Below are 21,386 nucleotides of genomic sequence, written 5' to 3' on the forward strand. Positions count from 1 at the left end.
GGTGAGTAAGGAGTGTGCTCAGCCTGCCCAGATGATTCCACCAGTTGGCAGGTGAGGAGACTGAGGCAGCCAGACCCCCTCCCCCCACCTGGATGTGTGCACCACACCCCTCCCTAAGGGAGAAGGTGGGGGGCTGCTGGACCCCTGAGGATCTGGGTAGAGGACACTCTTGAGCCTACAGCTCACTACCCCACCCCATCCAGGCAGGGGCAGGTGGTCCCCTTAGGGCCTGAGGGAAGAAGTGGAGAAGGGTGTGGGGAAGGGGTAAGGCTAGGAGAGTGGAGGCAAGATGGAGAGACTGAGGACAGTCAGATGATACAGCAAGAAGGGCAAACAGAGGACTAGACCAGAAGGTGGATCAAGGCAGACAGCAAGGAGGAGAGAAGAAAGGAGAACACAGAAGAGTAGGGGAAGGAAGGACCAAAGGAGGGAGGAGGGAAGAAGAAGGCGGGAAGGGGAGGAGTCGAGTTCAGAGGGAGTGGCAGGGGGCTGCTGCTGTGGGAAGGGCTGGCAGGCCAGGGCTGAGCCCAGAGAGGCCCACTCCGAGCTGGGGGTGGGGGGTGGGACGAGGTCCCTCGAAGGTTGTCACTGGAGCTGCTATCCTAGCCTGAGGCACCAGCTGGGAGGAAGGCTGGGAGCGGGTCTGTGCGGCTGCATGTGTGTGTTTCAGGGTATGCATGTGTATCTCAAGCCCAGACAGGTGTGGGAAGCACACTGGAGTGTCTTTTCTTGCTCTCTTGAGTCCACATGCCCTTCTCATTTTGTATTCACAACAACCGAGCTGAAAGATTAATTCATATTTAATATAACCTTCACTGGCAGGATGGGGGTTGGCATAGTTTATGATTTTAAAAAAAGGCACCAGGTAAGGAAGAATCGATCAACTGATTGATGTTTTATCCATCCATCCATCCATCCATCCATCCATCCATCCATCCATCCACCCACCACTCACTCACTGAGCACCCACCATGCGCCAGCCACCACGCTGGGGTGAGAGCACCCAAACCACAAACCCAGTATACTCAGATCTCCACTGACTGCCACAGCTTGGAGCGGTGGGAGAGGTTCGTGGGGGCCCTGAGCTTTAATGCTGGGTCCATAAATCAACATGCTCTGTCAGTCTGGGCAAGTCCCTTGACCCCTCTGAACCCATTTTCTCACTTGTTACACCGGGTGGCGATTCCTGCCCCCTGGGGTTGGTGTGGGATGAGGCGATAGTGCAGGTAAGGGGCTTGGCTAGAAAATGTTGGTCCTCTGATACTGTGCTCTCAGGCACTGTGGCCTCCTAACCACTACGACTGGCCAGGGACCACCTGGGGACTCCCCTGGCTCTCCAGTCCCACCCTGTGGTGATCCTTACCGAGGATGCTGAGCATCCAGAAGCTGCCACGTCTGTCGGGCTGGGGAGGCGGCCACAGCTGTGCAGGCCCGCTGGAGTGCTGGGGTGGGAGGTGGGTCAACCCTACCTAGCCCAGGCAGCTGTGGAATGATGGGGATGGGGGTGGGCAGGTGCCCCACCCTGGGAAGCCCCACATCTGCCCTGCCTCTCAGGCCTGTAATATCCAGGGTTTCCTCAAGCTATTTCTGCTTGTCCTCTAGGTCTTAGCTCAGGTGTCCCTTCCTCCAGGAAGCCCTCTGGGACTCCCAGGCTGAGTCTGGTCTCATCCCCACCCTCTAGGCCTCCTTGTGGGTTCTCATAGTCCCAGCTCCCCCGTTCACACCCTCTATCCTCTGGACATCAAGGTCTTGTCTTTCCTGGTCTCTCTCCACTAAGAGCTCCTGGAAGCAGAGACCATGTTGGATCTCTCCCCTGTGTTCAGGCCCCACAAGAGGCCCAGCACACCATAGGCTCTGGCCATTTCCAGAGGTGCTGCGGCATTTGCTGGTCATGGGCAGAGGGCCAGATCATATTCTGTCTGGTGCTCCTGGGGACAGGGATGAGGCTGCTGCTTTCCCTGACAGCCAAAAATCCACTTCCTCAGATACCATATCCCTCCTTGGGGAGGGGACATAGGGACTCTCCTTGGGATCAAGAGCTTGGGGGTGGGGTCAGGGTGACATCAGGGTTAGGGATGGGGAATAAGGAATTCCAGCTCTGCCCTGACTGGCCTCATTTTCCTTAGCTGTAAAGCAGGAGGGAAACTTCCCGGTGGTGGGTGGAGAAAGGCAGGGTCTTGGTCTTAGCCTCGAGGCCATGCCAAGGAGTGGCTTGTGGTGGCCCTCTCTTTAGATATCATCTTTCATTGGCTGTCCCCTTCCCATTACTTGGGATCCCCCCCCCATATGTAAAGTTTTTAGCAAAAGAAACTTCTAGGGGTGCCTGGGTGGCTCAGTCGTTAAGTGTCTGCCTTCGGTTCAGGTCATAATCCCAGGGTCCTGGGATCGAGCCCCACATCGGGGTCCCTGCTCAGCGGGGAGCTTGCTTCTCCCTCTCCCACTCCCCCTGCTTGTGTTCCCTCTCTCGCTGTCTCTCTCTCTGTCAAATAAATAAATAAAATCTTAAAAAAAAAAACCCAGAAACTTCTAGACAATAGCCCATCCTCGCAATCACATCGACCGGGAAAGCCTCTCCTAGGTGGATATTCTGGTATCGTCCCCCACAGTAGGCAGACCCAAGCTTGGTGGCCAGCTCTTCTCCATTCTAGCTTTGGGCCTTGACCCTCCAGGCCCCAAATGGGGAACCAAATGGCCCAACTGGACCCTCACTTCCCCAAGCACCCCCTACAGGTCAGAGTGGCCACTCCTTACCGAGCCAGCTTGCCTCCCACCTCCCTTCCCCCCTCATCCCCCAGCTGGATTCCGCACTGAGCAGTGGGGACGTGACATTCACCAGCGTCACTTCTGGTCCCATCTGCAGAGCGCCCCCCACCCCCACCCCAGCAGCTAATCCCCACAAAGCCCAGCGCAGGGCCCGCCCGGCATGACAAGCAGGCCCTGCGTGCCTGCAGCTCTAGCGGGCGTGCTCAGAGGGGCTGAGGCGGGATTCGGCGCGGCTGTCACTCTCTCTGTCCGCTCCTCTAATTGGATTCCCAACACGCAGAGGTCAGCAGAAACGCTGGAGAGAAGAGAATCAAAGGGAAGGGGCATTGGGGAGATAAAGAGAGGCATTCTTCCTGGGCCACAAAGACCGCAGCTCGAGGGGTGGGGGGGCCCCATCTGGAGGGGGAAGGGGCAGGGAGAGCCTGAGCAGGCGGCGCTGGGCGGCGGAGACCACACGGGCTTGCTTTCCTCCAGCCTGGTGCTTCCTCACCTCACTCACACCGTGCCTTGGCTTGTGCGCCATCCTGCCCCCCGAGGGGGTCTGGGCATCTTTCAAGGCCTGGCCTCTTACTCCTGCCCACTCTAGGAAGTGTTCTTGGAATGCGGCAGGAAGGCTCGGGAGATGGATGGACCTGGGTCCCCATTCTGGCTAGCCACCTGCTGCCCCCGTGGGGTTCAGGCAAGTCCTCGCGATTTTCCTGCCTCAGTTTCCTCCTTCGTGGGATGAGGATAACACCAGCTGCCACAGAGGGCAGTGGCCAGTGACATGAGTGACATAGAAGTGACATTAGCCCAGTCCTTGGCACACATGTGCCCTTCCTTCTCTTATAGAAGAACCACGGCTCCTCCACTGGCCTGTCCAGGACCGCCTGGCTTTGGGGTATTGTGTAGACACAGCCTCTCTCCCAGGAAGAAGGAGAAAGTGCTGCGTAAACATAACACCCGAGGAGACAGATGTGAGAGGAATGACAATCCCCAGCCTGGGCGAGGGCTTCATCATCAGGCCTTTTCCACCCTCTTTGGCAGACAAGAAACTCTGGGCTCCGGGAAGTGAAGGGAAGTGCCCGAGGCCAGCCAGTTGGAAAACAGCCCCAGATGAGGACCCTGACCCCATCCCAGCACTCTCACCGAAAGCCCCCAGGGTCCCGCATGCTTTCCCGTGAATGATAAGCACGTTCTGCATATCCGTGTTGTCTGCACAACCAGCGGGGGAGGCGGGCAGGCTGGCCTTGCTACAAAACGGGCCCTGTTTGCTTTAAGAACATTGCAACTGCTGACTTTGGTTCATGAAAGAGACATGAAGAGGACCTCAAAGGGAATTTCTAAGAGACAGAAAATCAATGGCCCTGACATCCTGGCCCCCAGAAAGTGTGTGTGTGTATGTGTGTGTGTGTGTGCACGGTCCGCTAGTTGATCCAGTGTATGCACACACACACACGCTCACAAATACTCACTTTCAAGTGCATGTACCCCTGGCTTCTGGCTGGATCTCCCGTGGGCGGGTGTGCACAAATGCACACATACCTATCTGACCCAGGACACACACACCCAAGAACACAGGCAGGGACCCTCACGTGCAAGGATGGATGCACACACTTGTTTGATGTGGCACACACATTCCTTTACACAAACCGGTCCAGCTGATCCAGCACACGCATGAGTGTGCGCCCCCCTGCACACACACATGCTGGGGCAGGTCAGGGAGACAGAGAAACACACAAACACAGGGGCAATAATGGCTTGCAGTGGGCCCCAGGGTGACCTGCTGGGACAAGAGCCTGTATATGTGTCACCCGTGAACTGTACGCACCTGCTCATACGTCCGGAAATGTTCCAGCCACACACGTGGATGTTGGGTCAGCGGGTGCACTTGTACACACACAGATAGGAAAACACACCGACGGCAGGCCCAGCAAACACTCTCAGACACCAAATGGGGCCAGCACACACACACACACGGATGCATGCATGCACACACACGCACGCACACACACACGCATGCACGCACACACACGCATGCATGCACCCACCCACATGCATGCATGCACGCACACGCACACACATGCATGCACCCACCCACACGCATGCATGCACACACGCACGCACGCACACACGCACGCACGCACACGCACACACGTACATGCATGCACACATGCTGGGATGCTCCGCACTGACCCAGCACATGTGTGTACGCACACCGCTCCCAGGCCTCCAGGGAGCTCCCACAGACAGACAGCTCTGACAGCAGGGTGTGGGGGGAGGGCAGCAGCCCAGGGCTGGGGTTGCCAGGGATACGGATGCGGGGTTCCCAAAGCTGCACGGCCGCCCAGGCAGCGCAAAAAGGCCAGCGACCACTCTTAGGTCTTGAAAATGTTGCTAAACAGATGGCAACACCTTTAAGGGAAGAAACTTGAGTCTGGTTTCCTAGAAGAAGCCAGGGTAACATGAGGCTCTGGGCCAAGAATTTGCCGAGGACATAGGGACAGAGGTGAGCAGAGCTCTGATGGCCCCCAAGGCCCACCCAGCCCACTACCCATGTGTCACTGCATAATAGGTTATGGGGCCTTACTTGCTGTGTGGCCTGGAGCAAGTCACCTGCCCTCTCTGAACCTTACTTTCCTCCTCCGTAAAAGGGGTTGGTAAAAGCCCTGAGGGTTTAGATGGCAAGTTCCAGGCACTGACCCCACGCCGCCTACTGGGTGCTGTGCCCAAAGCTCTACTTTCATTATCATTGAGTCCTCACGGCTTCGCAGGTAACATTCCATTTATTATTATACCCACTTTATAGATGAGGACATCAAGGCTTTGGGAAGTGAGTCACCTGTCCAGGGTCACAGGGGTAGTCAATGTTGGAGCCAGGATTTGCACCTGGGCAGCTGGCTCTCAGCTCTGTCGCTACACCCTCCCGGCGGGCAACGTGGGGTCATTATCCTCATGTCACCGATGGTCACAGCTGCCCTGCTGGCCTCACCTGGGGCACCGTGAGGACCAGGCATTGCAGGACCAGAGGCTGTTAGCACATCGGAGTCGGTCTATAGGTGGTGACGCGGACCCCCAGAGGTAGGACGGGAGGGCGTTGCTCTGCTAGGAACCCAGGGCAGGGGGGGCAGAGCCCAAATTTTGACCCAGGCACCCTGACTCTGTGAGCTGCGCCTGTGCTGCTCAATAAAAGTACCCTGTCTGGTTAAAATGATGCCATTCCACAAGTACATATTAGGCGCCTGCTGTATGCCTAGACTTGCTCGTAACCGAGAGGGCATTATCAACCAGCCCCTGCCCCCTGGGATATGGACACGCAGCTTGTGCTCCAGGAGCTCTGCCAGGGCACTGATGGGTGCCCGCCCGAGAAACATTCCTTCCTAGAACAAGAGCACCCCCTCCCCTCCCTTCCCCTCCCCTCCCCTGTCTTCTGAGCTCCCTTAACTCCTCTGAGCCTTTCCCGAACCTTGTGAAGCTGGGACCGCAGGCCCCATTTAACAGCGAGGAAGCCGTGGTTCTGACCCACTGAGTCAGGTAGCAAGTTCGGGGCCAGAACCCACGACCAGGAGAGACTTAGGGTGCTGGGCGCCTCCTCCCTGTCTCTTCCAGGTCTCTGTCCTCACAGACCTGGGCACAGGGTGGGCTCCCCCAAGCTCCTGGAGAGAGATGGGCGCCCCAGCAGGCTCTGTGCAGGGAGGGCAAACACTGTCAGGCGGGCGCAGGCAAGGGAGTGGGGGGCCGGAATGACATTTGGTGAAGTAAGAACACGAGTAAGATGGGAAGATGCTCTCTGAGGCCCCCAGCTCCGAGAAGGATTTGGGATTTTATGGGAAATGGTGAGTATCAAGAATAAGGACCCTCCATCCATGCCTAGAAACATCTGTCCTAACAACAGACAGACCCGCTGGGCATTCTGGCCATGGTGGTCCCCCCCAGAGCCCACCAGAGGTGGTAGGAAGAAGCCCAGCCTCACCAAGGGCCTTTGCTAGTATCATCTAGTCTCTGAGACGGGGTGAGTGAGCTCTGCAATAAATCTTGATTGAGTAGCTCCTAGGAGCTGGCACTACTCTAGAAAGTGGACACAGTGGTGGATAAGACAGAAATGCGTGTCCTCAGGGAGTGCACATTCCGGCTGGGAGAGACAAGTAGTAAAGGAACAAGCAAGTGAGCACACAGTATGTCTGATGGGGATAAGGCTCATGGAGAGAAATGAAGCAGGGAGGAGGGCAGGATGTACATAACTGTGTGTGTATACACAGGTGCACTCTTTTCAACACTAGGGCAATGGGGGGTCTTGGTGAGAAGGTGACATTTGGGCAGAGACCTGAAGAAGGTGAGAGGGATAGCTGACAAAAGAACATTCCAGGCAGAAGAAACCACCAAGGAGACCCGTGTGTCTGGAGTGGAGAAGGCAAGAGGGAGATCTGTCAGAGAGACAGAAGGGAGGGACAGCTCTGTAGGGCCTTGTGGGCCATTTTTAGGACCTTGGCTTTTGCTCAATGTAAGATGAGGGGCCTCGGGGGTTCTGAGCAGAGGAGAGGTATGATGCCCCTAATTTTTAGATGGAGCTCTGGCTGCAGGGCAGAGAGGATACTGTAGGGGGCAGGGGCGAATTAGGATGGAGATGTCCAGGAGGTAGTTGGGTACGTGAGTCTGGCTTCAGAGATGGAGTCCAGGCTGGAGATAAGCCCAGAGAGGGCATCTGAAGCCAGGGGCCTAGACAGAATTACCCAGAGACAGGAGAGAGAAGAGGAGGCCAAGGACTCAGCACTGGGTCTTTTGAGGTGACGATGAGCTGGAACGGGCTACCCAGAGAGGCAGCAGGGATGCCAAGAGACAGCGAGGGCCCAGAAGACGCAGTGGTCACTTTGTCAAAGGCTGCTGGGAGGTCAGGGAAGCTGAGGCCTGGGAACTGACCCCTGATTGGTGACGCGGATGTTACTGGTGGTTCTGATTTTGAGCAGTTTTTTTTTTTTTTTTAAGATTTTATTTATTTATTTTAAAAAGAGAGAGAGAGTACAAGCGGGGGCGGGGGGTGGGGGGAGCGGCAGAGGGAGAGGAAGAGGCAGAGAATCCCAAGCAGACTCTGTGCTGAGCCTGATGTAGGGCTCGATCCCACAACTCATGAGATCATGACCTGAGTGGAAACCAAGAGTTGGATGCTTAACCGACTGAGCCACCCAGCCAACCCCGATTTTGAGCAGTTTTAATGGAATGATGGGGCAGAGGCGTGACGTGAGTGGGTTCAAGAGAAGCCCTGGAACAGGACTGAGCTGCACAGATGGGGGGCTGGGAGGGTCAGTGCCTGGGCACCAGGGTCCAAGAGGCCTGGCAACTAGCCATGGTCCCAGTTCTGACCCTTCCCAGCTGTGAGCCTGGGGCAGCTCACTCCACCTCCCTGAGCCTTAAAGTCCTCATCTGAAGAGTGGGGGTAAGACCCTCTTACTTCCTAGGTTGTTGAGAATCAAACAAAGTAAGAATTGTGAGAACATTTTTCTGACAATGAAACACTGTACATATATTCCAGGGGGAAAGAGGACCAGTTTTGGATTTCATTTCTGGCTCATCATCCATTAGCTGTGTGATCCTGGGCTAGTTTTTTTTAACCTCTCTGAGCCTCCACTTCCTCCTCTCTAAAAACGAGAATATCGACCGTAGCCAACTTCTGGGGCCTGTAAGGATTCAGTAAAGTATCATACACCAAGCCTGGGGCCTAAGCCTAACGACTAGCAGGTGGTTCTACCCACCAAGGTGTGTCCCTTCTTTCTTGGGCTTTTGTCTCTGTTATTTACAACTGGGGTCTGGCAGGAGGTACAGGGAGCTGAGGTAGGACCCTGACAGGATGCTGGGTCCCTGGACGGGCCATTTCATCTGACATCTTTGGGCATCAGGTTTCATAACCATGAGGCTATCGATCAGCCGCCGCGGACCCTTCACTTGAGGGAACAGAGAGGACAGGAGACAAAGCGAGTATGCTGTTTAGACACTGGTGCAATAGGAGTGTGTGTTTGCAGACCTGTCGGTTGGCTGGGCAGACAAGTTACCAGGACCAGGAAACAAATCCATGTGATTAAAACAATAGCATCATGCAACCTCCATGGAGCTCCGTGGAAAAAGACTGGAAAGGCTTGGGAGAGACACAAAGAGCCGGACATACCAGACAGGGTAGGAGTCCCAAGGCCAACCCACCTTTCAGGGGAATCCCGGCTGGTCCCCCGGCCATGGATTGGTTCATCAGCAAGGTTGTCAGGAGCAGGTTGTCACCTCTCACCAAACCCACCTCCCCACCCCTCTGCACACAAACCTTGCTTTCTCTGAGCTGCGAGGGACTCTTCCCTGGGGCAGACCACCTGTTCCTACCCAGGATGGAGACTGAGGTCCCCTGCGGTGTTTCAGGCTGTCTCTCTGAACATCTCAGAGACAAGGGTGTCCAAAGGGAGCCCTGCAGCACTGGGTTCTAGTCCCGCTTCCACCCCAAAGTGCAGTGTGACCCTGGGAAAGTTAGGTCCTCTCTTGACTTCAGTTTTCCTTGTCTCTAAAATGGTGATAGTAACCTTCGCTTTGCTTCTCTCCTGTGGGTATCATGCAGATCAAAGTATCTCATAGGGTGAGACCAAATGCTATACAAAAGCAGCCTCTAATCTTTTCTGGAACAAGGCAGGGTGTAAGTAAATAAATACTGTACATATGTAAGACATTATAATTACAAATGGCATTTCCCCCCCGAGCTATGGAAAAAAACCCACCAGTTTGGTAGAGTGCGAAGAATTCTCATTAGGACTTCGGGAGGCCTGGGTTCTGATTCTAGCTCTGTACCTGACAAGGTGAATGAATGTGGGCATCACCCCACCCCCTGCCTGTCCAAAGCCTTGTAGGGATGGAACACATGTTGCTCCTAGAAGGGCTCTGTCAGTTCTGCCGGCGAGGAATTAACAGTATAATGCCCCCCATCTCCCCGGGAAAGCAGTCTGGGGGGGCGGGGAAGGGACTCAGGCTTTGGCAGGCAGGTCAGTTCAAGCCTCTTAACCTGCTGTGTGGCCCTGGCCAACTCCCGGAATTCCCCTCTCTGGGCCTGTTCCTCCTCCGAAGTCAAAGTTCATCCCTAAAGGTTCCGAGTAGGGGGAACCCGGGGAAAACAGCAGGATGGGGGCTGAGGACAAAGGGCCCTGGGGAAGGGGTGCCCCAGCAGGGTGGGGTGGAGGCCGGAGTGGGGCCTGTGGGGCCTGAGCCAGCTGCCGCAGAGCAATGAAAATCTCTTAACCACACAGAATTGTTAACGGCTCCCAAATCCTGTTGTACCACAGGCTTAGAAAGGCTTAAACTGTTAAATGCATAAACTTCCTCAATAAACGGGCCTCTCTCGCCAGATGTAAAGGCAGCGGCTGAAGGGAGGGGAGCTTCCCCAGCTGTTTATGGTCTTGCCGGAGGGCTCTGGAGACAGCCTGTGACCAAACCGTCCACCTGGTGCCTTCAGGGTCCCCTGCCAGGCCGGGGCGGAGAGAGGACAGCTCTCCAGGGGGGCTCCAGGGGCAGACGGCCCGGGTTCAAGTCCTGTCCCTTCCTAACCGGGTCACCTCAGACAAGCTGCTCACTCTCTCTGGGCCTCAGTCTCCTCTTCTGTAAAACAGAAATGATGATCCCCGACCCCAAGGGGGACTGAGAGTCAGTGAGACCCTGGGTGAGAGCGGCCTGGTCCACAGGAATCTCCTAACAAACGTGAGCACTGGGTGCCCGCCACAGAGCCTTTCTGCCACCTGCAAGAGCGGGAGAAATCAGAAGTGGGGGGCACGAGAGTGCACACCTACCTCTGCCACCTCCAAGGAGTGTGACCATTGGCCCCAGTCTACTTCCCACTCCGATGGGGGCGTTCAATAAGATTAGTGTGCTGTTAGAGATACAAGGTGAGCATTCGGAAAATGCTGTGTGGGGGCCGACGGGCTCTTCTGTCTGGCCAGAGGTTAGCCACAGATGGGTGGGTTTCCCTCCTGGAGGCCTTCTCCCCCTGAGCAGGAGGAGAAGAGACCCCCAGAGACTTCTCCACCCCTGAACCTTTGCCCTGGGACCGCATTTCCGTGTGCTCAGCATCTCCATAGGAAAGCACCTTGTCCTTCAAGGCCGACACAAGCTTCCACCCAGGAGACCTTCTAGTTGCCCCAGCGGGGTGGCCACAGTCCTGAGCAAGAGTCCCTCCATTGGTTATTTGTCAAACCTTTCACTTCCCCCATCTCAGGTACCCCCCCCCCCCCCCCCCCCAGTAATCTGGGAGGTGAGCAGGACAGAGTACATTCAGGCCTCGCCCCATTCTGGTTAATCAATTGTCCCAGCAGTTGGAGAAAGCCAGGTTCCCATTCTGCCTCCACTGCTTACTGGCCATGTGATCTTGGGCAACAGGCTGACCCTCCCTGGACCTCAGTCTTCTCATTTGTAAAATGGAGCTAATCTTATCAATAGAAGATTCCAAAGGTAATAGAGTACAGCATGGAACACAGAGCTGCGCACACAGGAGGGCCTGCCCAGTCCCAGCCCTCAGGACTCCTTGCAGCCTCTGCCTCACCCAGCCCTTTGACAACATGGAACTAAAAAGCCTGGCAGCCCCTCTAGCCTTCTCCTTTAGCCCAGCATTTCTGCTCTCCCCACCCCCCACCCCTAGTTGGCTGCATTTTGTCTGGGGGTCAGCAAGAGGCCAGAGTTAAAGGTCAGTATCATTTCTGATCATCTTTTTTCTGGACTAATTCCACTAATTCCTGCCTTTGGTTCCTTCCATTTTCCAAAGCCCTGGGAAAAGAGCTCCTCCTCCAGGTAGTCTCCCTAGCTTTCCCCTGACTCCCTCCTAAGTGCTCCAAGGCTATAGTTACAGATAGAGCCATCTCCCCCACCCCAGACTGGAAGCTCTAGGAAGGAAAGAAGGGCCTTCATCATCTCTGCAGTCCCCACATCTGGCCCAGGGTCTGGTGCACAGCAGGTCCCTGGGCGGGGGGGTTGTTATGAGTATCAGGGGCCAAAACTGTTCAATGCTTCTTGCCCAGACCCCTGAGGGAATATGAAGACCATGTCATCCCATGACCTGATATCCAGATCCTTCCATTTGGTTGACTTAGAGAGGAAACTGGGCTGAAGTGGCCCTCCCTCCCTTTCTAAGAACACCCACTCTGCCTGCCTCTGGGTCTTTGCACCTCCTCCTCCTCACCTGGCTAACTCCTGCTCCTCACTTGGCTTCCACTTCAACAGCTTCCCTTCCCAGAAGCCTTCCTCTGAGCACCATGACCCCAGACGATGCTCCCCTAGGTGGGCTGGGTGCCTTTGTGTGCTTCTACCTCCACTTTCTGCAGATGCATCTGTCGGTATCTCTAGACTGGGTGGTCCTTGAGGGCAGGGGCCATGACTGATCTTTCCAAACACCCCAATGCCTGGCACAACACATGGCATGAGAGGCACTCACTATGTCTTAGCCTCTTGGCCCTCTGTGAAGACATCACTGACCCCTCCAAGAAGCAAAAAAAAAAAAAAAAAAAATCAGAAGCTGGTGTTTAGTGAATCCCTGATGGCTGGCTGGTTGGACAGGTGGACCAATGTACAGACAGACGGATGGATGGTTGTACACAAAGATGCTTTGGGAGCATATAGGAAGGAGAAGTGGGGGAAGGGGCACTTCAGTTTTTAAGAGCCAAGAATTGAATAAGCCGAGTGTGTTGGCCAGGCTCCCCATCCAGTCCCCTTCTCAAAAGGCTGGCCTGTGTGGTCTCAGGCCTGGCCTGAGCCTGGGGCTTTGGAGAGGGTGTCTGTTAGCCCTCCCCCTCCCCTAGCTGGGCGTCTCCACCCTGCCCTTGAAGAGATGCATCAGAACTTCTGTGTGGGGGTCTGGGCCTCTCCTCCCACCCACCCAGCATTCCAACCCTCACACCCTTTCCCCAGCCAGCATAGGCCCTGCCAGCTGGCGGCCTCCCTCCTCCTCACCCTAAGACTGACCGCACCCTACCCCACGGACTTGCCAGATGCATCTGGGCCACTGGTCCAGCCTCTATGGGAAGGGCTGGAGCTGAGAGCATGCTAGGAAGGAGGCCACCCCAAGCGTGGCCCAGAGCCTAACCCTGAAGGCCCAGAGACATCCCTGGGCCTCTCCCTACCTTGGCTGAAAATAAAGCGGAAAATAAAGCGACAGGCAGAATATCTCCTGCTGGTGAGCATGTGGGGAAAGAGGCACTCTGGAAGTCTGCTGCCAGGAGGGTACCCGGGGCCGTGCCTTTTTGGGGGGTACCTTGGCAGTGTGCATCAAACCTCTAAAAAACATACATACCCTTTGACCCCACAATTCCACATCTGGAAACATATCTACTCAAATACCAGGAATAGTGCACAAAAATTCAGGGACAATGACATGCATCCTGGCACTTGTTAAGATAGACAGTGAAAAATGGCCAGCAATCTACGTGTCGATCAACAGAGGATTGGTAAATAAAGTATGACACATCTTTCCTATGGAATTCCAAGAGCCTTCCAAAATGATGCTGGTGATCTAACATGACATGGGAAAGTGTCCACAAAATATTAATCAGTCAAAAACCCTTGTGTATTTTTAGCAGGAAGTTCACTTTTTCTTTAAACATAATCAATATGTGTAAATACACCCAGAAGGATCTCCACCAGTGGCTATCTCTGGATGATTTTAATTTTCTCCTTTTTGCTTCTCAGTAATTTCTAAAGATTCAACAACAAACCTACATTGCTTTTGTGATAAGAAAAAGTTTTTTTTTCCTCAAAATAAAAAGCTCATCAGAGACCAAAAAAAACCCAAAAACAAACCCAAACATTCACAGCAGAAGACAGTTTTGGTAGAAGTCCCTGTTCTTATTTTTATAACACTTCTCTAGGTATCTTCTCATTTACTCCGCACGGCAGCCTTTGTGTTTATCCTGTTTTACAGATGGAAAACAAAGGCTGGGAGAGTATCAGTTGCTTGCCCAAGGTCACACAGTTAGGCAGAGCTGGGGTTTGAAACCAGGTCTCCAAGGCCAAGGTCAAGGAGAGGCCATGGCTGCGGGAGGAGAGCGGGGCTGGGGGCTGCCAAGCAGGGCAGGGTGGAGGAGAGGGAGAGGCTGTGAGAAGCCCAGCAGCTGGGAACTGGGAGTCTAAGCTAGAGCAAGAGGATCAACATGTGCGTGCAACCGCCCCCCACCCCCGGGCCCCTCCCCACTGGCTCGCAGCCCCTCTCCCTGTCCAAGCTAAATATTAAAAAATCCCATTACGCCCCAACAGCACGCAGCAATCAGGATCGCTGTGGAGCTGCCTCCAGATCGGTTATAGATGCGGGTCTGCTGTTGGGAGAGAGGAGGGCAGGGCCCCCAACAGGGGTTAGGATGGGAATCTGATGGGCAGGGGCAGAGCAGGGGCTGAGCTAGGGAAGGACAGACCAAGAGAAATAGGGCTACGGAGACAAACTTGGAGACACTGAGGCAGAGGCACTTTCCCAATTGAGCCCATGAACATCTGGAAAGAGTCAGACAGGCTTGAGCTTGGGGGGAGCTACTGCTGCAGGGGAGGAATTCCAGGCCCCCCCCCAGCAGATCTGCTGGCAGTGAACCCCAGTGGGGACTGTGGTGCTGAGGAGACTGGGGACTTGGGGAGGAGAGGGGGCCAGAGTTCTTCTGAAGAAAGTCCCCAGAGTCCCTCACCTGGCAGCTGTATGGCCAGTGCAGGTCCTGATCAGGCGCCCAATAAAAAGTGAACGGATGCCTGAGTAGGGAGAAGTCATACCTTGACACCCGCCCCCGGTAAGGCACAGGACACCCACCAAACACACCCTCTACTATCGTACCTCGGGGCCATTATTCATGCAGTTGGTTCTTTGACCTACGATGACCTCCCTCCCTTCACCATCCAAATCCTACTCACTCTTCAGGGCCTAATTCAAATGCCACCTCCTCCGTGAAGCCTTCCTAGACCTCCAGTCAGAAAAGATGCCTTCTTTCACATATTCTCAAAGTGCTTTGACTGGATATAATTCATTTCTGGAAGGACCACACTCTGCCGCCTTCTCCATGTGTCCGAGTGCCCTGCTCACCCAGGAGCCAATGAGCCAAACCCTGCATCTCAGGTGCTCTCCTCCAGCCTTCCCAGGGTGGCCACTGTCAGCTCAAATGACACGTCTTCCAAGAAGCCTTCCCTGGTCCACCTGGCTAAAGCGAGTCTTCCTTTGACCTCTATTGCTGCATCTTTCCCCCCCTTTCATTCATCACAGCTTTAACTATTTTATTTATCTGCTCACTAATTTTTTCCCTCCATCTTCTTCAGTCCTCCGACTCAGACTAAAAACTCTGGGAGGGCAGCGAACGTTGGTATGTGCCTGGCTCATAGATGGTACTCAATACATACAGATCTGCCTCGACTTACCATGGGGTTATGTCCTGATAAACCCACCATAAGTTGAAAATATTGAGTGGAAGAGTCACTTAATACCCCTAACCTCCCAAACATCAGTTCTTAGCCTAGCATACCTGAAGCGTGCTCAGTTGAGCAACATCGTCTAACACAAAGCCTGTTACAACTCATGCAATTTATTGAATACAGTACTGAACGTGGACAAAAGACCGGTCACGTGGGTGCAGAAGGGATGCACGTGTCACTTGTTTACCCCCCTGCTCACGTGGCTGACTGCCCAGCATAAGGAGAGAGTATCCTGTCACCAGCCCAGGAAAAGATCAGAATTCAAACTCTGAAGTACGGTTTCTGCTGAATATGCATTACCGTGGCACCGTTGGAACGTTGAAAAATGACAAGTCGGACCGCTGTAAGCCGAACCATCGTAAATCGGGGACCGTCTGTATTGGCTGGAGGGCCAAATGGCACACGGAGGGTATGTAATACATGCTTGTTGAGAGGTTGACTGGCATCTCCAGGCCCCTCCCTTCCCCACTATCCCTAGCACACTGTTGGCACTGGAGGAAGTTGGTCAGATTTCATCGGTGTAGCCTACAGTTTTGGGAAACGCTCAGGGCGCTGGGAACTCCCGGCCCTTCATTAGCTGCCCTGCCCACCCCTGGGATGGCTGTGCCACTCCCGTGAGGACTCACCTACTCGCCATCTGTCAGGTAGACTTTATCCAGCCTTATCTTCTCAAATTTGTATTAACGAAGCAATGGATTTTTTCCTATCAAATTATGGTTCAATATTTTTCTAAAGATTTTATTTATTTATTTGACAGAGTGAGAGCACGAGTGGGCAGGAAGGGCAGAGGGAGAGGGAGAAGCAGACTCCCCACTGAGCCAGGAACCTGACGTGGGGCTCAATCCCAGGACCCTGGGATCATGACCTGAGCCGAAGGCAGACGCTTAACCGACTGAGCCACCCAGGTGCCCATTATGTTTCAGTATTAAATGGATCTTTCCAAACCACACTCTCCCAGAGATTCTGCTAACAACCCTTCCATCCCTTAGGGTGGATGCTCTCTGGGGTGGTGGTGGCAGGGGGGTGCTGGCCCCGTGGTCATCCGTCTGGCCCTGAGTCCTGTTTGTCTGACTGACGGTATGTTACCACATCACGTGTAAAAGCTAATGGTCCTGTTACAGAAGCATGAGGGCTGCTTGTTTAAAAATGTTGATTCTTGGCTCCATCTCAGAACCACAGAATCAGACCTGGGGGAGATGTCTGCACCAGACCCAGGAATCTGCATTTTAACGAACTTCCCAGTAGATGCTGAGGCAGAGTCAAGGTCGAGAATCCCTGAGCTGGAGACTGAGAAAGCACTCTGTCAACCACCATTCCTCTATACCCCAGGCCAGCAGGAGCGGTGCCTGTGGGACCTGGGCTGGAGCAGCCCCACATTTGGGTGGCTGCAACATAGGCCACAGCATGAGCTGGTGTCCTTCTGGCTTCCTGAGCTCATTAATCACAACCTGACTGGCCTCCACTCACACCCAGTGGCTGGCTGGGCCTGGGCCTGGGGCAGGCAGGCCAGAGGTCCAGGGAGGTGGGTCGGAGGGGGCCAGGGCCTACTTGTGAGGAGAAGCTCAGACTTGGAGAACCTGCCTGTGCCAGGCAATCTCTCTGATGGCCCCGGTGACCCCAGCTCCTGGCACTCACACCCCATGTAATGTAATTCCCTCTCCTGGAGTGGGGCCTGAACTGTGTGACTGGCTTTTAACAAAGAGAATATGGCAGAAGCGATGAGATGTCACTTTTGAGATGAAGTCATAAAAAGATTATGGTTTCTGTCGTGGGTGCTCTCTTGACCTCTCTCAGGTCAGTCGCTCTGGGGGAAGCCACTGCCCACGTGAGTCCCTGTGGCGAGGGACTAAAGCCTGCAAACAACCATGTGCGTGAATGTGGAAGCAGACCCCACCCCAGCACTGCCATCAGATGACACTGCAGCCCCAGGAGAGACCTTGCACCAGAGGTACCTGCCCTGAGCCATACCTGGATTCCTGGCCCTCAGACACTGAGATTACAAATGCTTGTTGTTTTCAGCTGCGACATTTTGGGGTGACTTGTTGGGCAACAACCAGTAACTAATGTACCTCTTCATCTGGGCCCCATCCAGGGACAGCTCTTCCTCCATCGCTCCCCGAGCCCTTAGCCATGGTCGTGCCAGACACTGTACTAGTCCCCCCAGTGGGACATGCTGCTTCACGTCCCCAGATCCTTGCAGATCCCTCCTCTGGAAGGCCGGGGCCACCTAGTCAACATATCCCTCTCCCAGGACTCAGCCCCAATGTTACCTCCTCTGTGTCACCTCCCCACCTCCCTCCACCGATCCGCCCAGCCCAGGTGGTTCCAGTCAAAGCCAGTCAAAGGCATTCCCTCCTTTGTTCACTTACAGCCTGTCCCCTCGCTAGACGGTGGCTCCTAGAAGGCTGCACCACAGTCACGTTCTTCTGTCCTACCTGATGTTCCACACAAGGTCTGACACAGAACAGGCACGGGTGAGGTTTGATGAGCGAATAAATAATGAGCAACGAGTGACTGATTCTGCCCCCCACGGCCTGCCACCTCCCAAGGCCGTGCTCTTTTTACACTTAAGTACAGAAAACCAGCTCTGTTATCCTCCCCCAGAAACCAGCCTTTTTTCCCAATGCCCCTGACTCTTTTCCAGGACCATCACCTCCCCACAAGCTGGAATTCCCTCCTTCCTCCTTCTAGCCCGTGTGCTCACGCCATTCTTCACATCCCTTGATCCTAGCACCGTGGGTGGCCCGGCCAGACAGCCACCATCTCTTGAGAGCACGGCTACAGCTGTCCCACGGGCCGTTCCTCCTCTCTTGGGCACCCCCGTTTATCCTCCTGGGGACCTCTAAAATGCTGCTTAGAGCGTAGAGGGGGTAGCCATGGGGACGGTGGACACGACAGCATTTTATAAAGGGTAGGATCCCTGCGGCCACCTCAGGCCACACGGTGACTGGCACCTCAGGAACCCTAGAATTGGGTCCAAACTCTTAGCCTGACATTTGGAGGACCCCCAGGATCTGATCCCAACAGGGAAGGCAAGAGGAGGTGGTACAAGTAGGCTTTAAATCACCATCCAGCTCACACCGTGGAGTACTTGCACCAGGCCAGGCTTCGTACACATCACATCTCATTTTGTTAACATTTATTAAACTCCTACTGCGTACTACAAGCCATTTAAGTGCTTTACAGCCTTGAATTGTTGAGTCTTCACAAATGCCCTAAGAAAGACGGTTTCATGTGCAGCCCAAGACAGACAGCTAATAACAGGCAGGGCTGGGATTTGAACCCAGGTCTGTCTACCTTCTCAGCCTTCTTACCACCATGCAGTCCCTCTTACAAACTTATGTTTGCCAACCACCTTCACGATTGTTTGCCACAATCAAACAGCACCTGCACTATTGCTTACTTAGGACTTCTTATATCACACCAAACGGTGCGGTGGCTAAGGGGTGGACTTGGAATCACACTACCTGGATAAGACTCCTGGCTCCCCCACTTAACTCTCTGAGCCTCAACTTCTTCCTGTAAAATAGCACCATCCCTCCCAGGGTTCTTGTGAGGAGTAGTAAGTTAGACATACAGAGTGCTCAGCACATAGTACAAGTGGCGGTCGGGAGGCCTGGCTTGCGGCGGGCCTGCGCATCCCCCTGCTCCTTGCATCGGAAGGAAGCGTGTGACTCGCCTGGGCCGCTGAAGTGTGCAGGGGAGTGGCGCGTGCGCCGCGGCAGGCAGAGCTCGGGAGCCAGCATGCCATCCACCTCACACTCCTTCTCCCTGTCCTCATGATCGCCACACTCCAAATGGGGGCGCCTCCATCCTCTTGGCTCCCTGAGTGGGGGATCCCCAGCCGACCCCCGATGGGCAGGGAGCATTGAGTGAGAAATAAACCTTTATTGTTTGGTCACTTCCGTCGAGCCTGGCCTGTATTGACAGATGCAGCAAAAGTCCAGTAAACATTAACTTATCCCTGTTATTTACTAGGCCTTATTTCCTTGATGAAGCGACATCACTTTTATAAATGAAGACATACAACACCACTTGCTGTTGTTAATATTCACATAATAATTAAGATGAGAAACGTTTATCCCTGTGCCCGTGAAAATCACCTTGCCCGCTCCCCGTCGGACATCCGTGTACCACCATTCTAGAAGTGCTCTTCAAACGTTGCCCTCTGAGACATGGAACATTGGCTGCAGATTTGGGAAGCCCGGCCAGAGAGTGCCTCACGGTCGGCTCCAGGCCACTGCCCTTGCCAGCCTGAGTCACGCCCCCCCAACCCCCCCAGCCCACGTCTGCAGCCGAGCACAGCTCCACGCCCGCACAGGGGCACCTGCCCCGCCGCGGCCCTTACCTCTGCAGACCGTGCCATTCTCCACCGCCTCAAAGCCTGCTTTGCACATGCAGCGGCCAATGGGCACCAACCACTCGCCGTCCCCGTTACAGTAGAGCTTGATGGGCACGTCCACCTCCTCGGCGTTGGCGATACAGCTGCCCCGGGCGGCCACCAGCGAGGTGCTCTCGGCCCCCGAAAGGGTCTCCTGGAAGATGGCGCCATTCTGGATGATGCGGGGGCACTTGCGGTAGAAGACGCGCACGGCGATGAGGGACATGCAGCCACCATAGTCCTGGAAGGCCAGGTAGAAGCCACTGCGGGACACAGGCCCAAAGCTCCGCACCTCCGTGTTGATCTTCATGACCCGGCCACCCAGGTCCACCTGTGAGAAGCTCTCGTCGGCCGCGATGGTGTCCACCTTCACCCATGGATTCTCCATCCAGTTGGGGAAGGTCTTGGTGGCCGAGTCAAAGTCGGCCTCATAGTAATAGAGGTTGAAGGTCTCCTTGCAGGAGCCGGGCACGCTGGGAATGCTGCTGCAGTCACGCACCGAGAACTTCATCTCCACGTGGATGCGGTGGGCGCCGCGGCGCCGGATGAACTTGGTCCGTAGCCAGTTGTTCTGGCTCGACTCAAACACATTGCACACCTGGTACGTGCGGATCGTGTTCATGTTCTCATCGTAGCCACTCACCTCTTCCCACTGTGGGTGAAATGCTAGTCAGGTGGGGGAGATGGGGCTCAGCCCCGTGGGTCGTCTGGCTAGAGGGGAGACACAGACCCTGTCTTAGGGAAGCCTTCAGTCGGATGGGGGTAAACAGGACTCTTACCACTGGGGGCCTCCTAGTCTAATGGAGGAGGCACACACTCTACCTTAGGCTGATGATGGAGACATGATTCGTATCATCAGAGAACTCCCAAGCTGAGGAGAGACATGGCCTTGGCCCCGAGGAATTCCCCAGTCTGTGAGGGAGACCTGCCAATCTGATGGGAAGGGCACACACCCTGTTCTTGGTTTTCCCCTGATTAATATGGGAGATGTGACCCTCCCCCCTGGGGTGAAAAAGGAGATGTGGCCCCCGATCCTGGGAAGCTCCCACCTAGAAGGGAAAATAGGGAGAGGCCCACCCTGAGGGAATTCCCTCTGCTGAGAGCAGACATAGCTCTGTGCTTGGGGAGTACTAGTCTGATGGGGCAGTCAGAACGTCTGCCTACTGGGAGCTCCTATTCTGACCAGGGAGACACGGTCCTTGCCCCAGGGGATTCCCAGTCTGACGGAAGAAGAGCCCTTATCCCCACGATGCAGAAGATAAGCAGTCTGTTCTGGGGCCTTACGTGGTTAAGATACCACTAAAGGGGTTAGGGGACCTGGAGAGAGAGACTTGCTACCCTTCCTGCCTGTGGCAGGTGCCTCAGCACCCTCCCTGGGCCCCAGACTGGCTCTCTCACATGCAGCTGAGAGTTCCCGAGCCCCGCTGCTGGGGGTGCGGGGCAGGGCCATGGAAGGCTGGGGATGAAGGGCACCGGCCCCATGGTGTCTCCTCACAGACCCTCACAAGCCAAGCTCACTCACATGCTGAGCCTTTGTTCACAATTCTGTGCCCTCCTCGAGTACCCTCTCGTCTTCTCTGTCCATCCTTCTGGAGCCTCTCGCAGCAGGCTCTCTCTGGCTGCAGAGTTTGCATTCGCCGACTCTCCCGTGGGCCTCTGGGGACACCAGCCTGGGCGAGGGCCGGGCACCCTTGGGCCTCTCGGCCTGGTCTCCCCAGTGGGGCTGAGAGCTTGCTGAGAGTAGCTCCATACCCCTCCTGTGTCCCCATTGGCACTGGGCTGGCTTTCCCTGGGCTAGAGCCAAAAGAGCCGAAACAGCAGA

At 55.0% G+C, this 21,386-nt stretch overlaps 1 protein-coding gene across 3 annotated transcripts in view; it reads right to left on the minus strand.

The window, feature by feature from the left end:
• Positions 1–21,386, minus strand: part of EPHB2 (EPH receptor B2) — a 182,680-nt gene that overhangs the window by 97,995 nt on the left and 63,299 nt on the right. For all 3 annotated transcript variants that reach the window (XM_036093078.2, XM_036093077.2, XM_036093079.2), the window contains exon 3: positions 19,532–20,216. In XM_036093078.2, the coding sequence (XP_035948971.2) occupies positions 19,532–20,216 (685 nt within the window). The remainder of the gene's footprint in view (positions 1–19,531; positions 20,217–21,386) is intronic.

Source organism: Halichoerus grypus, chromosome 5, assembly GCF_964656455.1.
Source record: "Halichoerus grypus chromosome 5, mHalGry1.hap1.1, whole genome shotgun sequence".
Taxonomy (NCBI): domain Eukaryota; kingdom Metazoa; phylum Chordata; class Mammalia; order Carnivora; family Phocidae; genus Halichoerus; species Halichoerus grypus.